Source organism: Neoarius graeffei, chromosome 19, assembly GCF_027579695.1.
Source record: "Neoarius graeffei isolate fNeoGra1 chromosome 19, fNeoGra1.pri, whole genome shotgun sequence".
NCBI classification, from domain to species: Eukaryota; Metazoa; Chordata; class Actinopteri; order Siluriformes; family Ariidae; genus Neoarius; species Neoarius graeffei.
The window spans coordinates 64595727-64610597 of NC_083587.1; the positions used below are offsets into that span (position 1 = coordinate 64595727).

The window sequence follows — 14871 nt, forward strand, 5'->3', positions numbered from 1 at the left end:
ATTTTGTAATTTAATTCATGAATTTAATACCGTATTTTCTGGACTATAAGCCGCTACTTTTTTCCTAGGTTTTGAACCATGCGGCTTATACAAAGGTGCGGCTATTCTGTGGATTTTTCTTCCACCGCTAGGGGCGCTCTAACCGGAAGTAGAATCAAAAATAAGATAGACGAAAAATCAATGCAAAGAAGAATTAGCAGATCTTTAGCAGATAGAACACGCACGACAAATTACTAACTGGTAATTATTTTCAAATCCAGCGAAGATGATTAAAGTGACTTGTGGTTTCAAACACAGGAGAAATGAAGGTAAATAAATACCGGTTATTTTCTCTTGGTTCTGTTCCGTTTTAATCAGCAAAGTTGCTGCCGTGTTAAAAGGCACTGTTCGGAAAGAATCTGTTCAGGTACATACATGTGCATTTACAGTACAAAATCGTTCTGTACATGCAGTAAATATCTAATTTTTCAACATAGAGATCTGCGGCTTATAGCCCGGTGCGGCTTGTATATCTTTTTTTAAATTTTTTTTTAAAAATAGAGCGGATGCGGCTTATATACAGGTGCGCTCTACAGTCCAGAAAATACGGTAGTTTATATGAATTTACTCTATTTTTCCAGGTGTCTTTATTTACCATTTAAGCAAACATTAAACTCTTACAGGGGTTACGTTTGTGATTATTCTATCCATATTCACTGGATATGAGCAATCATGCGCTCTGATTGGCTACTCTACTGCTAGGATATCAGCTCATATACCATGAGTAGAGAAAAACAAAATGGCGGAGCGTGTTGCTGAACCAACCGAGGATGAAATAAAAACTCTACTCGAAAACAAAACCCCCCAAAAAAACATCAAAATATGGAATAAAAGTATTTGATGTTAAGAACGTATCTTTTTTATTTCTCAAGAATTATTATCATCGCATTTTTCACAAATTGCGACGTGATTTCGCCGGTTTGTTTACATTCTAAGCGGAAATGATTTTGTCGGACGTTTTGTATGAAGTTTTTATTTATCGAATTTGAGAAAAATAAAAATGCTCTGTTTCTCAAACTCCAGTGAATGTGGATAGAATAAAACAGTTACTCCACGCAATCTCGGTGCTACGCAGCTAATTGGCGATCAGCTCGTGTACAGTACGACTCGATTTCGTGGAATAACTGTCAATTATTTTTACTTTTATTTATCATGGATTAACGCCTGAGGTTACGGCTTCTTAATTTCAAGCCATGCAGTAAATAATGTTCGTTAAAGCACCTCACACGAAGGCAGTTTATCTCTGGCTGATTTCCAGCGTTAATCTGATCCTCCAGGAGCTGTTTCTGAAGCTGGTGCCGTATCACTGTCTGGGCTCTCTGTGGTCTCAGAGAGATAAGAAGGGCCATGAGGGCGTGTGCTGGTCGGTCAGAGCCACAGTGCGACAGTTTAATCGTCTGGCGAACGCTGTGACCGCCTCGTGCCTGTGGCAGACGGAGCTGAAAACCCAGCAGAGGACGCGCCTTCTGGAGAAATGGATCAGTGTCGCCGAGGTTCGAGCACTTCATGAGCACTTTAATCCTCGGTTGTTTGTTCTCTGCTTAGCAATGGATTTATCGATCCGGGCCATGTGTTCGGATTATACACCAGTTTAGCTGTGACAAAAAAAAAAAAATTCCCGAAAGTCCCAAATATGACATCATTCTACACAGAATTCACTTCATTATAGAAAGTAAGAGCTCCGAGCACACTGTTTTCACACTGTTTGGTGCACTAGTATGTGATTTGGGATGATAGACATCATGAGTGATAACATGAACTCACGTGTTGCAGTCGACTGAACTCTGAAGTGTGAACTGGGAAACATCGATTTTTTCAAGCGATAACGTTGGAACAGTCATGGATGCCTGTATGAAAGTCTGTGTTTTGTTAGCAATAAGCTAGCTAGCTAACATTAGTGATCATGAGTTTACGATTATGTTCTTTCGTTCTTAAAAAGTTAAGCAAAGTAAAGTGATGTTTTATTTACTGTTGATGATTTGAGTAGCCATGTTGACACGACGTGACGTCATACGCTGAACTCTGGGTTGAAGAGATCGAGATCTTCCTGACAGAGGTGGACAGTAACGAAGTACATTTACTTGAGTTCTGTACTTAAAGGAACAGTCCACCGTACTTCCATAATGAAATATGCTCTTATCTGAATTGAGACGAGCTGCTCCGTACCTCTCCGAGCTTTGCGCGACCTCCCAGTCAGTCAGACGCAGTCAGACGCGCTGTCACTCCTGTTAGCAATGTAGCTAGGCTCAGTATGGCCAATGGTATTTTTTGGGGCTGTAGTTAGATGCGACCAAACTCTTCCGCGTTTTTCCTGTTTACATAGGTTTATATGACCAGTGACATGAAGCAAGTTCAGTTACACAAATTGAAACGTAGCGATTTTCTATGCTATGGAAAGTCCGCACTATAATGACAGGCGTACTAACACCTTCTGCGCGCTTCGGCAGCGCATTGATACGGAGCTCAGATATCAGTGCGCTGCCGAAGCGCGCAGAAGGTGTTAGTACGCCTGTCATTATAGTGCGGACTTTCCATAGCATAGAAAATCGCTACGTTTCAATTTGTGTAACTGAACTTGTTTCATGTCACTGGTCATATAAACCTATGTAAACAGGAAAAACGCGGAAGAGTTTGGTCGCATCTAACTACAGCCCCAAAAAATACCATTGGCCATGCTGAGCCTAGCTACATTGCTAACAGGAGTGACAGCGCGTCTGACTGACTGGGAGGTCGCGCAAAGCTCGGACAGGTACGGAGCAGCTCGTCTCAATTCAGATAAGAGCATATTTCATTATGGAAGTACGGTGGACTGTTCCTTTAAGTACCCTTTTTGAGTATCTGTACTTTACTTGAGTTTTATTTTTGAAACTTCTGACTTTAACTTCACTACATTTGAAAGACAAATATCGTACTTTTCACTCCACTACATTTCTATCAAGGTCCTCGTTACTCGTTACTATGAAGCAGCTTTGAAAGTGGATGTTTTTTCTTTTCTTTTCTAAAACGTGATTGGTTTTTTCGCAGGTGACACTGAGAGCCGATCAGTAATCACTAGGGTCACGTCACGTCCATAGACTGGATAAAATCAAGTTCAGTGATTTCTCAGCAGCGTTATTTAACACGATCAGTTGATGGCAGAATGGAAGGAGGCGGTTCTTCTGGAGAACGCACGCACTCATGGCTTTACCTCGAACCCATGTTTCAGTTTTCTGAAAGGATTAAAAATTTGTTTCATTTTAAATGTTTGCTTTGTTTGCCAAAAACGAACCACATTACAGCCGACAAAAACTCGCTGTCCGACCTGCGGAAGCATATTGAGGGATATAAACGTTTTATTCCAAGAGAAAGCTTGTAATGAAGTTGTCTGTGCTTTTAGAGCTAGCGATAACGTTGCAAACGTAGCTATGCAGTCTGGTTAGTCAAATAACTTTCTATGGATTTTCCGACCAAGTTGCCGTAGCCTTGTCCACGGCTAACGTTAACACATACCGTAGCTAGTTAACTTGGACACTGTTAGTTAGCATGTAAACACGGAGTTACACTAACATGAATAACGTTAACTTATCTGAAGTCCTTTCAGAAATATGTTTTAGCATAATCTTACCAAATAAACAGAATGTAGAAATCTTTATTTTCTAGTAGCGTTAGCTACACAATATGATTTCGAGTTTGAAAAGAGTTTGCTCACATGTCAGGTGGAGCTTCACTGACTAGCTAGCTTAATGTTAAACCACCATGATGGCACAGCATGCGTTCATTTTGTGAATTCACATTTCTGTCTTTGGTAGAGGCGTTAGGTTTTGTAAGCGTTGTGGCAATAATACAACGATGCACTGACAGAAAATGTACTTTTAATACTTCAGTATTTTTAAAAGCGAGTACTTCAGTACTTTAACTTCAGTAAAAATTTGACTGGAGAACTTTCACTTGTATCGGAGTCACATTTGAACAGCGGGTTCTGCACTTTGACTTCAGTAATGACGTTGGGGACTTTGTCCATCTCTGGGTCCTGAGAAGGAATTCCAAGTTGAGGGTTTTTTTATTTGTAATTTTTTTTTTTTTATTTGGAGATGTCTAGATTTGTTCCTTTTGACTTTTCTGAACAGCCCTGAAAATCTTCTGTGCTTGTCATGGACTCATGTGATCCCCGCATATCTTTATTTTTTGTTGATTATTTTTTCCTGTCTCCTGAGCAGGCGTGCAGAATCAGGAAGAACTTCTCGTCACTGTATGCCATCGTGTCAGCGCTGCAGAGTAACCCCATCCACAGACTGAGGAAGACGTGGCAGGAGACGGACCGGTGAGTGAGTCGTCTCTGATCACACAGACTCAAGAAAATCTCCAGGAGCTGTCAGAGTCTCCACCAGGGCTGGGGAGTTTACTTTGTTGATACACAGTTAAAGTCTCATCTCATCTCATCTCATCATCTCTAGCCGCTTTATCCTGTTCTACAGGGTCTCAGGCGAGCTGGAGCCTATCCCAGCTGACTACGGGCGAAAGGCGGGGTACACCCTGGACAAGTCGCCAGGTCATCACAGGGCTGACACATAGACACAGACAACCATTCACACTCACATTCACACCTACGCTCAATTTAGAGTCACCAGTTAACCTAACCTGCATGTCTTTGGACTGTGGGGGAAACCGGAGCACCCGGAGGAAACCCACGGGGACACGGGGAGAACATGCAAACTCCGCACAGAAAGGCCCTCGCCGGCCACGGGGCTCGAACCCGGACCTTCTTGCTGTGAGGCGACAGCGCTAACCACTACACCACCGTGCCGCCCACAATTATTAGCTCTCCTAGAAATTCATATAAACAAAATGTAACCGATCAGATTTATGTTAAGAATAATAATAAGCAACTTTATTAGGCACAGGGTTTCAGAATCTGATATTTATTTACATGAAAGCTGTGCATAACATAAATATAAATTAAGGGCAAATATATCATTCTTCTTCTTCTTCTTTTGGCTGCTCCCGATTAGGGGTCGTCACAGCGGATCTTTCGTCTCCATTGCTCCCTGTCTTCCGCATCCTTCTCTACCACAGCTGCCACTTTCATGTCCTCTCTCACCACATCCATGTATCTCCTCTTTGGCCTTTCTCGTTTTCGTGTGCCTGGCAGCTCCATCCTCAACATTCTCCTTCCAACATGCTCTGCATCTCTTCTCAGGATGTGCCCAGACCATCTCAGCCTCATCTCTCTTAGCTTAATTCCCAAGCTCTCCACATGTGCTGTCCCTCTGATGTGCTCGTTCCTTATCCTGTCCAACCTCCCATCGCAAACCTTAACATCCTCAACTCCGCCACCTCCAACTTTGCCTCCTGTCTCTTTGTTAAGGGTACGGTCTCCAATCCATACATCACAGCTGGTCTCACTACTCTCTTATACATCTTACCTTTCACTTTCGCTGGGACTTTCCGATCACAAATGACTCCCGAAATCCTTCTCCACCTGCTCCACCCTGCCTGCGCTCTCTTTCTCACCTCACTATCGCAGCCCCCATTTTCCTGCGCAGTTGAACCCAACTTTCTTCACGTCAACTCCTTGCATCTTCACTACACTCTCATCCCCATTCTCATTGATGCACATGTATTCTGTTTTGCTGCTGCTCACCTTCGTTCCAATGCATACCTCTATCTCTCCAACCCCAACTCAGGGTGTTTTCACACCTGGTCCCCTTTAAAGGAACAGTCCACCGTACTTCCATAATGAAATATGTTCTTCTCTGAATTGAGACGAGCTGATCCGTACCTCTCCGAGCTTTGTGCGACCTCCCAGTCAGTCAGACGCGCTGTTACTCCTGTTAGCAATGTAGCTAGGCTCAGCATGGCCAATGGTATTTTTTGGGGCTGTAGTTAGATGCGACCAAACTCTTCCGCGTTTTTCCTGTTTACATAGGTTTATATGACCAGTGACATAAAACAAAGTTCAGTTACACAAATTGAAACGTGGCGATTTTCTATGCTATGGAAAGTCGGCACTATAATGACAGGCGTACTAACACCTTCTGCGCGCTTCGGCAGCGCATTGATACCTTCACTCCTGTTTTTTTTTTCCTCCCCCGCCCCCCCTAACTTCCGTCAATACAACCAACGTGACCACCAAGACAAGTAGCCTGCACTCCTTGGAACACAGTCTAGTCAGGGGGGCGGGGGAGAGGGGGAAAACAGGAGTGAAGGTATCAATGCGCTGTCGAAGCGCGCAGAAGGTGTTAGTACGCCTGTCATTATAGTGCGGACTTTCCATAGCATAGAAAATCGCCACGTTTCAATTTGTCTAACTGAACTTTGTTTCATATCACTGGTCATATAAACCTATGTAAACAGGAAAAACGCGGAAGAGTTTGGTCGCATTTAACTACAGCCCCAAAAAATACCATTGGCCATGCTGAGCCTAGCTACATTGCTAACAGGAGTGACAGCGCGTCTGACTGACTGGGAGGTCGCGCAAAGCTCGGAGAGGTACGGATCAGCTCGTCTCAATTCAGAGAAGAACATATTTCATTATGGAAGTACGGTGGACTGTTCCTTTAAAGGAACCAGACTCGGTCCTCTTTAAGTGGACCAAAAAGTGGACCAACAGAAAAAGAACTCAGTTCTTTTTGTGTTCACACTGTGAATTTATTACAAAGAGGACTGGGTTCTCTTTCTGGTCCAGTTAAGCTTTGATGGGGCCTCAGTCCTCTTTCTGTTCACACCAGGTCCTCTAGAGCCCTCAGACCCCCAGTGCACGGAATTCTGGGTAATTTTCTCTTGAATCAAAATGTCTGCTGCCATGCTTACCCTGCTGTATTCTTTGATCAAAATAGTGCAGATTAAGGAAAATAAATTTATTCCAGCTATCTATGAGCACAAAACACGGCTGAGGAGACTACAAAGAAGAAGGGCATGGCTTAAGAGAACTTCATTGCGACAAAAAATGATAAACCGTCTGATGTTGGCAACAATTCAGCTTCCAAAAGGAAGTTGAGATTCCCTGCTACAGTCACATGACCAACTACGGCAAACGAAGAAGGTTAAACTACAGTGAAAAAGGCGACGTGAACCCGGTGCGCTTTTTGTTCACAATGCGCAGATTAGGTGAACCGTACCGTTGATTTTTAGCGAACCGTACTGTTCGGTTCGCTTTAAAGGGGTCTGGGTACGGTTGGAGTGTTCACATATGCGCAAAAAATGCTGAGTCGTCGATCTGAGTTCGGTTAGATGGCTGAAAGGGACCAAGTGTGCAAACACCCTCAACCTCCTTTCTACTTTCACCACATATCACAATATCATCCGCAAACATGTTCCATGGCGACTCTTGCCTCACTTCGTCCGTCAAGCTATCCATCACTATGGCAAACAAGAAAGGACTCAAAGCAGATCCTTGATGGAGTCCCACCTTCACCTTGAACCATTCAGTCGTTCCAACTGCACACCTCACTGCTGTTTCACTGTTCTCATACATGTCTTGCACCACTCTGATATACTTCTCATTCACTCCACACTTTCTCATACAATACCATAACTCATCGCTCGGCACTCTATCGTATGCCTTCTCCAGGTCTACAAACACACAATGTAGCTTTCTCTGGCCTTCCCTGTACTTCTCCATTAACATTCTTAAAGCAAAAATTGCATCCGACGTGCTCTTCCTTGGCATAAACCCGTACTGATGTTCACAGATTGCTGCCTCTCTTCTCAATCTCGCCTCCAATACCCTTTCCCATAGCTTCATGGTGCGGCTCATCAATTTTATTCCTCTGTAATTACTGCAGCTCTGTACATCTCCCTTATTCTTGTATATCGGGACTAGCGCACTCTTTCTCCATTCATTTTGCATTTTCTCATTCTCTGGGATCTTATTCAACAATCTCGTTAGGAATTCCACAGCCGTCTCACCCAAACATCTCCAAGCCTCAATCGGGATACCATCTGGTCCGACTGCTTTCCCAGTCTTCACTCTTTTCATGGCTGCCCTCACCTCATCCTTACTAACCAACTCTGCTTCCTGACGTGCCGTCTCCAACGAATCTGACCTTTTCTCTCTTGGATTCTCCTCATTTAATAAATCCTCAAAGTACTCTTTCCACCTTCTTAATACACTCTCTTTGTATTAAGGCAAATATATAATGATGAATAAAATAAAACAAAATGTAATAATGTGGATAAAAATATTAAAACAGCAATTTGTACTGACAATTGAAAGTTTAAGAAATAGTGTGAAAATTATAATAACTTAGAGGTTTGAGTGGGGCGGCACGGTGGTGTAGTGGTTAGCGCTCACTGTCGCCTCACAGCAAGAAGGTCCGGGTTCGAGCCCCGTGGCCGGCGAGGGCCTTTCTGTGCGGAGTTTGCATGTTCTCCCCGTGTCCGCGTGGGTTTCCTCCGGGTGCTCCGGTTTCCCCCACAGTCCAAAGACATGCAGGTTAGGTTAACTGGTGACTCTAAATTGAGCGTAGGTGTGAATGTGAGTGTGAATGGTTGTCTGTGTCTATGTGTCAGCCCTGTGATGACCTGGCGACTTGTCCAGGGTGAACCCCGCCTTTCGCCCGTAGTCAGCTGGGATAGGCTCCAGCTTGCCTGCGACCCTGTAGAACAGGATAAAGCGGCTACAGATAATGAGATGAGACATAACCAGTAGTTTGAGCAAAATTATTAAACACACTAAGAGTTTCTAATCTATAGAATCCACACTGTTGAATAATTTAGTAGCAGAATATTTGAAGGATCAGGTGAAAATTCAAATTCAGTCCAATTTACTTGAAACTGCTCTGACTGAATTCAGAACAACATACTTTTTACAGAATTAAAATACGTTTATCCGTTCTTGAGATATTACAAATCAAAGGTTGAAAAAAAAAAACCGACAGAATTTGTCGAAAACGGCCGTAATATTCTGTCTGAGGGTCACATGGTCCAAAATGGGCCTCATTAACCAATGAGATCAAATGTTTTTTTCTTCATAACTTTTCTATTTTTAAAGATATTTACATGGAAATTGGCAGCACATAGACGGTTGTATACAGAATACAAAGTTTGAAAAATTTGTAAAAAACGATTATGCAAATTAGTATTTAATTAGCATTAATTATACTAATTATGTAAAATGTTAAATGGGTACACTCTCTTCTTCAAAGTTTCACCTTATTTGTGCAATATAAAGTTGATCTTAACTCTCATTTATACATCACAAAGAAGGAGAAATCAGTGTTAATTATAAAATATGTATCAATAAGCACTGAATGTCTCACATCGACCATTCTCTATCAAAATAAAAAAGCAATAAAAGATTATTTCTAATCCCCTCTTTGTGCTCTGTAGGTCTTTGTATTTCTCAGTAGAGCCGACTAGTGTTTATATGAAAGGATATAAATGATTATTTCAATTAATATTTACAGCTTTTAAGGTGAACCTTGAAAAAACTGTCTGATCTGCATCCAATAAACAATTCACATTAACTGAACTGAAATTGACACTCGCGTTTCTGACTTCCGTTTTTTTAAAATCTCATTCCGACCACTAAGATCTCAATCTTTTTCATCAAAACAATTCCAGTTATATTCTAAAATAGTTATTTATTCACAGGAATCAGTTTGATTTGATAAAATAAGTAGGTAAAGCTATGAAAACTCTCCCGTGAATCATAACATCAAAACTAGCAGGCGAAAAATTTTGCTGAATCCTTCATCAGAAACAGTGAGAGCGAGAGAACATCCCTATAAAAGTGATCTGATTGATATTGACGAGTAATCCAGTGGAAAACCGATCAGAGACAGAGAGAGAGAGAGAGAGCCTGAGCGCTTTCCCGTGACTAAAAAAAAAAAGCAGCGGCAGTTTCCCGACGTCCCGCGAGCAGAGTTTTTACTCTGTTGTACCGACTTCAACCTGCCGTTCCTCCCAAAGCCCTGAACAGATCTTAACCAGATACATTTCTTTGGAAAGCAGAGATTATAAGCTTTTTAATGATAGAAAATATTCAAGAGTGAAGCAATGACAGGTTTGGAAACTTAGATGAGCGTCTGCATGGACAATTTTCACATCACAACCAGCGAGCGTCTGATATGGCGACCTATAACCTTCCTTGGATGATATTTTGACAATGTGAATGTTAGATTCGTTTCTAGTGTTGTAGTTCTATACCGTACTTCTGAATTGCAGGTAAACATGTTCCTGAGGTATGATGGGTAAAGTCCTTTCATGCATTAGAATACATTTATTGAGGCATTTATAGAAAGTCCAGCGATGAGTGAAAGGGATTCAACCCAACTGTCTGAACAAGCTTTCAGATCGTTCTTCTCTGGTCTTCTTTTGTAGAATAACGCAGGCACCTCTCCTCCTCTCTTCTGCAACCTTAGTAATCTGTCGAGGCTTGTCTAAGTTGTCAGCATTAGACCAGAACACATCACGGTATTCGTAAAGAGGCTGAACCAAAGAACCATGAAGCTAGTTACACGTGTTCACAGTTGCCCCTTTTCCACCAAAGCAGTTCCAGGGCTGGTTCGGGGCCAGTGCTTAGTTTGGAACCGGGTTTTGTGTTTCCACTGACAAAGAACTGGCTCTGGGGCCAGAAAAACCGGTTCCAGGCTAGCACCGACTCTCTGCTGGGCCAGAGGAAAGAACCGCTTACGTCAGCGGGGGGGCGGAGTTGTTAAGACCAACAACAATAACAAGACCGCGAAAGATCGCCATTTTTAAGCGACGAGAAGCCGCAGCTGTATAAACACGAAGTCATCCATTATTATTATTGTTGTTGCTGCTGCTGTTGCTGCTGCTTCTTCCGTGTTGTTTTTACTTCGATATTCGCGCCAAGGTTTATGCAAACGTAGCGACGTAACTGACGTATACAGCGACGTATTGACATATACAGCGACGTAACTGACGTATACAGCGACGTAATGACGTGGCTTCCCTTAGCACCACAAGCGATGGAAAAGCAAACTGGTTCTCAGCTGGCTCGCAAGTTGAACGAGTTGTGCACCAGCACTGGCCCCGAACCAGCCCTGGAACTGATTTGGTGGAAAAGAGGCAAGTGAGATACTTTCTAATCGTCCTCAAAAGGTTTAATCTTTTACCGGTAGCTACTTTTCCAGACAGATCGTCACTACGATTATGCCAGGTCATAAGGTCAGATCTAGGGACTTGAAAGAATCTGTAACTCCTACGAATGACAATCCTGGCTTTGGAGATCTTTTAAGTCATTGGTTAGAACCAAAAAACATGACTTTTGTTTTGGTACAATTTACATTCAGCTTGTTAAGAGAAAACCAGTTATTGAGGGCAAGAAGACTTTCCTTGAAAAGTAACTCACCAGCAAAGAACAGGGCTGCATCATCTGCATAGAGAACAACCTTGCAACAATGAATTGGCTTTGGGAGATCATTGATGAACACAATAAAAAGAAGCGGTCCAAGGACCGAACCTTGAGGTACTCCAAGGGATAGTTCCATCATATCTGAAGAGGGACCATTTATAGTGACTGACTGAGATCTGTTTGACAGATTGCAAAACCAGTCCAGTGCTTGACCACGAACACCAACAGTAGTGAGTTTATTAAGCAAGATGTTGTGATTAATCATGTCAAACGCCTTACTTAGATCTAAAAATAGAGCGCCAGTTAGAAATCCTGTTTCTAAAAATGTTTTACTTTATTAAAGCTGTACTGCCTTTCAGATTTTTCAAGTGTAGGTCATAAAAGGAATTTTCCCCGACACCCAATTATTTTTGTTTAGTGACCGAAAGCTCATCTCATCTCATTATCTCTAGCCGCTTTATCCTGTTCTACAGGGTCGCAGGCAAGCTGGAGCCTATCCCAGCTGACTACGGGCGAAAGGCGGGGTACACCCTGGACAAGTCGCCAGGTCATCACAGGGCTGACACATAGACACAGACAACCATTCACACTCACATTCACACCTACGCTCAATTTAGAGTCACCAGTTAACCTAACCTGCATGTCTTTGGACTGTGGGGGAAACCGGAGCACCCGGAGGAAACCCACGCAGACACGGGGAGAACATGCAAACTCCGCACAGAAAGGCCCTCGCCGGCCACGGGGCTCGAACCCGGACCTTCTTGCTGTGAGGTGACAGCGCTAACCACTACATCACCGTGCCGCCCCTGACCGAAAGCTACTGAATTCAAATGACAGGCTTCCAATTTTATTCTTTTTTTAAAATAGAACAATTAATGAATTTATCTCCACGTGGCCCTAAATTCTCTATTTTTTCCTGCTTCACCATGACGCAATTCAAGATACTACGTCATGCATTATGCATCCCGTGGTGGGCTTTCCCCGTTCACGCAAGCCATTGTGGGATACAAATTTGAAACAGGAGAGAAAAATGGAGGACGTGAGTGTGCAAATGAACCGTGAAAGAGCGACTACAGGAACGGAAAGAAAGCGAGAAGAAAAGACGTTATGTTATATACGAAGGAAAGGAAACGCAGGACCAAAGTAATAAATATTGGCGCTCAGCGAGCACCTCGGTGTGATCAGCTGTTCGTTTAGCGACAGAATGATGGAACTGTCAGTGCACGCTCAAAGGGAAACCTGCGCATGCGCACACGGACTTCCTCTGTCTGCTTGACTGCGCCAAGCGAGCGAGTTCATGCACATTATTTGCTTTAATCCCTTCAAATTAAATAACTTCCCAGCCACAGAATGGCCTGATATTTTGTGAGATATTACAGAAATAAACAGATATCACAATCACCACATTTCAGACGGAACTACATTTCACTGATAGGCCGTCTAGCTTTAAGTTCATCGAATTGGTTAGAAATGTTAATATAATATATAAAATTATATTAATTAAAGCTTGCATTAACCAATAATAATATTAATTCAGCACTATTAATCTTGCGTCATCATTTCACACTGTTTATTCACGTCACAGTAATTAAATGATGAATATAAAAGGATCAGAGCGATGATGGGGAATTAGAGATGAAGAAAAACTCCATCCACTAAGCCGTCTGTTTTCAAAACGTGGGTTATTTATTTTATTTATCGTCTTAAAGCTGCAAATCGGTTGTAACTTATCACTGAAGGTGATTTATTTAACAAATACAGTGTATTTAAAGGAAGTGCTGGAAGTCTGTTAAACTGACAAGAGGAAGATTTTTCAAAGCTCATTTCAATAATGCAGTGAATCGTTTGAACGTGGAAACTCCGCCCTCTTTTAGTTTTTAATTCACGTCCTTAAACTACAGGTGTGATTTTTTTTTTCAGAACATTCTTCACGCTCCTGACTGTTATTACTTTGAATGTAGATGTTGAATAATTCATATCGGCTCCTGAATAATGTGCTTGAACATGAATAACCGAACAGTCGGAGAGTTTAACGCGCTGTCAGTGTGTAACAGGAACACGGAATGGCTTGAGGGGCATATTTAATTTTTTTTATTCGTTCATATATCGATTCAGAAATGTGTGAGTTGATGTGAAGTGGTTTGGAATCAGGAAGACTAAGAGCTGTGTGTGTGTGTGTTGTGACACTGACAGGGAGGCGATGAAGCGCTACGAGGAACTGGCCTCCATCTTCTCCGAGAAAGACAACTACTCACAGAGCCGAGAGCTGCTCAAAGAAGTGAGTCATGTCCACAGACACAACGGCTTACGTTCCCATGACACGGATTTACACCCACCGTGTCGGAGGTGACGTAAACGCATCCGTCGTGTGAACGGATGAATAACACGCAGCGCCTCGGCGGCGTCTTTTTGTGTTAATCAGAGATGTAACGGAGGAAAAAATACCCGCTTTGAAATGCTGATGTGTGAGCATGAGTGATCCGCAGACTGAAAAACACCCTGGTGTGTCAGGAGCTTTCGGATTTATGAGCTGAGCGTGCAGTTATTTTTGCATACGGCGCTCAGTTTCTGTATCGATTCACTAAACGACAAAATGATAAAAGCAGGAGGGAGGAACGCTGGATTCACTTCCCTGCGTGGACGCACTTCTTCGGTTTAAAAAAAAAAAAAGAGCAAAACGCTGCAGAGTGACTGTTGCGACACCAGAGCACGTCCTGAAGTGTTTTATTCCTCTGAAACGACAGCAATTTGCCAATGAGTGCAGTTTTTATTGAGTAAAAAAGTAGGACACATCGTACTTTTATATCCACTAATACAGGAGTTACATTTAACAGTTATTCCACGAAATCGAGTCGTGCATGAGCTGATCGTGTTATAATCCGTGTACGACCAGATTGAGTGGAATAACTGTTTTATTCTATCCACATTCACTGGAGTTTGAGAAACGGAACATTTTTATTGTTATTTTGTGCAAATTCGATAAATAAAAACTTTATACAAAACGTCCGACAAAATAATTTCCACTTAGAGTGTAAACAAACCGGCGAAATGACAGGAACAATTTGTGAAAAACGCGATAATAATTCTTGAAATAAAAAATACCTTCTTACCATCAAATACTTTTATTCCATATTTTGTTTTGTATTTTTGGGGTTTTGTTTTGGAGTAGAGTTTTTATTTTGTCCTCGGTTGGTTCAGCAACACGCTGCGCCATTTTGTTTTTCTCTACTCACGGTTTATGAGCTGATATCCTAGTAGTAGAGTAGCCAATCAGAGCACATGATTGCTCATCCAGTGAATGTGGAGAGAATAATTAACAGTGTTGTAGTCGAGTCACTAAACCTCGAGTCCAGTCTCGAGTCCCCAGTGTTCAAGTCCGAGTCATGTTCACACGGCAACTTTTACTCCGGTGTAGCACCGGGGCTGCCCCGGTAGAGCGTTCATACGGTACAAAGTTATACCGGTGTCGCCCCTGAAAGCTGCTTAAACCGGTGCAAATCTAACCCTGCTCGGGAGGTGGTTTAAGAAATTGA

The 14871-nt window shown here is 42.4% G+C and overlaps 1 protein-coding gene across 8 annotated transcripts in view; it reads left to right on the forward strand.

Moving 5' to 3' along the window:
* Positions 1–14871, forward strand: part of rgl2 (ral guanine nucleotide dissociation stimulator-like 2) — a 92944-nt gene that overhangs the window by 52825 nt on the left and 25248 nt on the right. For all 8 annotated transcript variants that reach the window (XM_060900423.1, XM_060900422.1, XM_060900424.1 and 5 more), the window contains 3 exons: positions 1317–1532; positions 4236–4339; positions 13532–13616. In XM_060900423.1, the coding sequence (XP_060756406.1) occupies positions 1317–1532; positions 4236–4339; positions 13532–13616 (405 nt within the window). The remainder of the gene's footprint in view (positions 1–1316; positions 1533–4235; positions 4340–13531; positions 13617–14871) is intronic.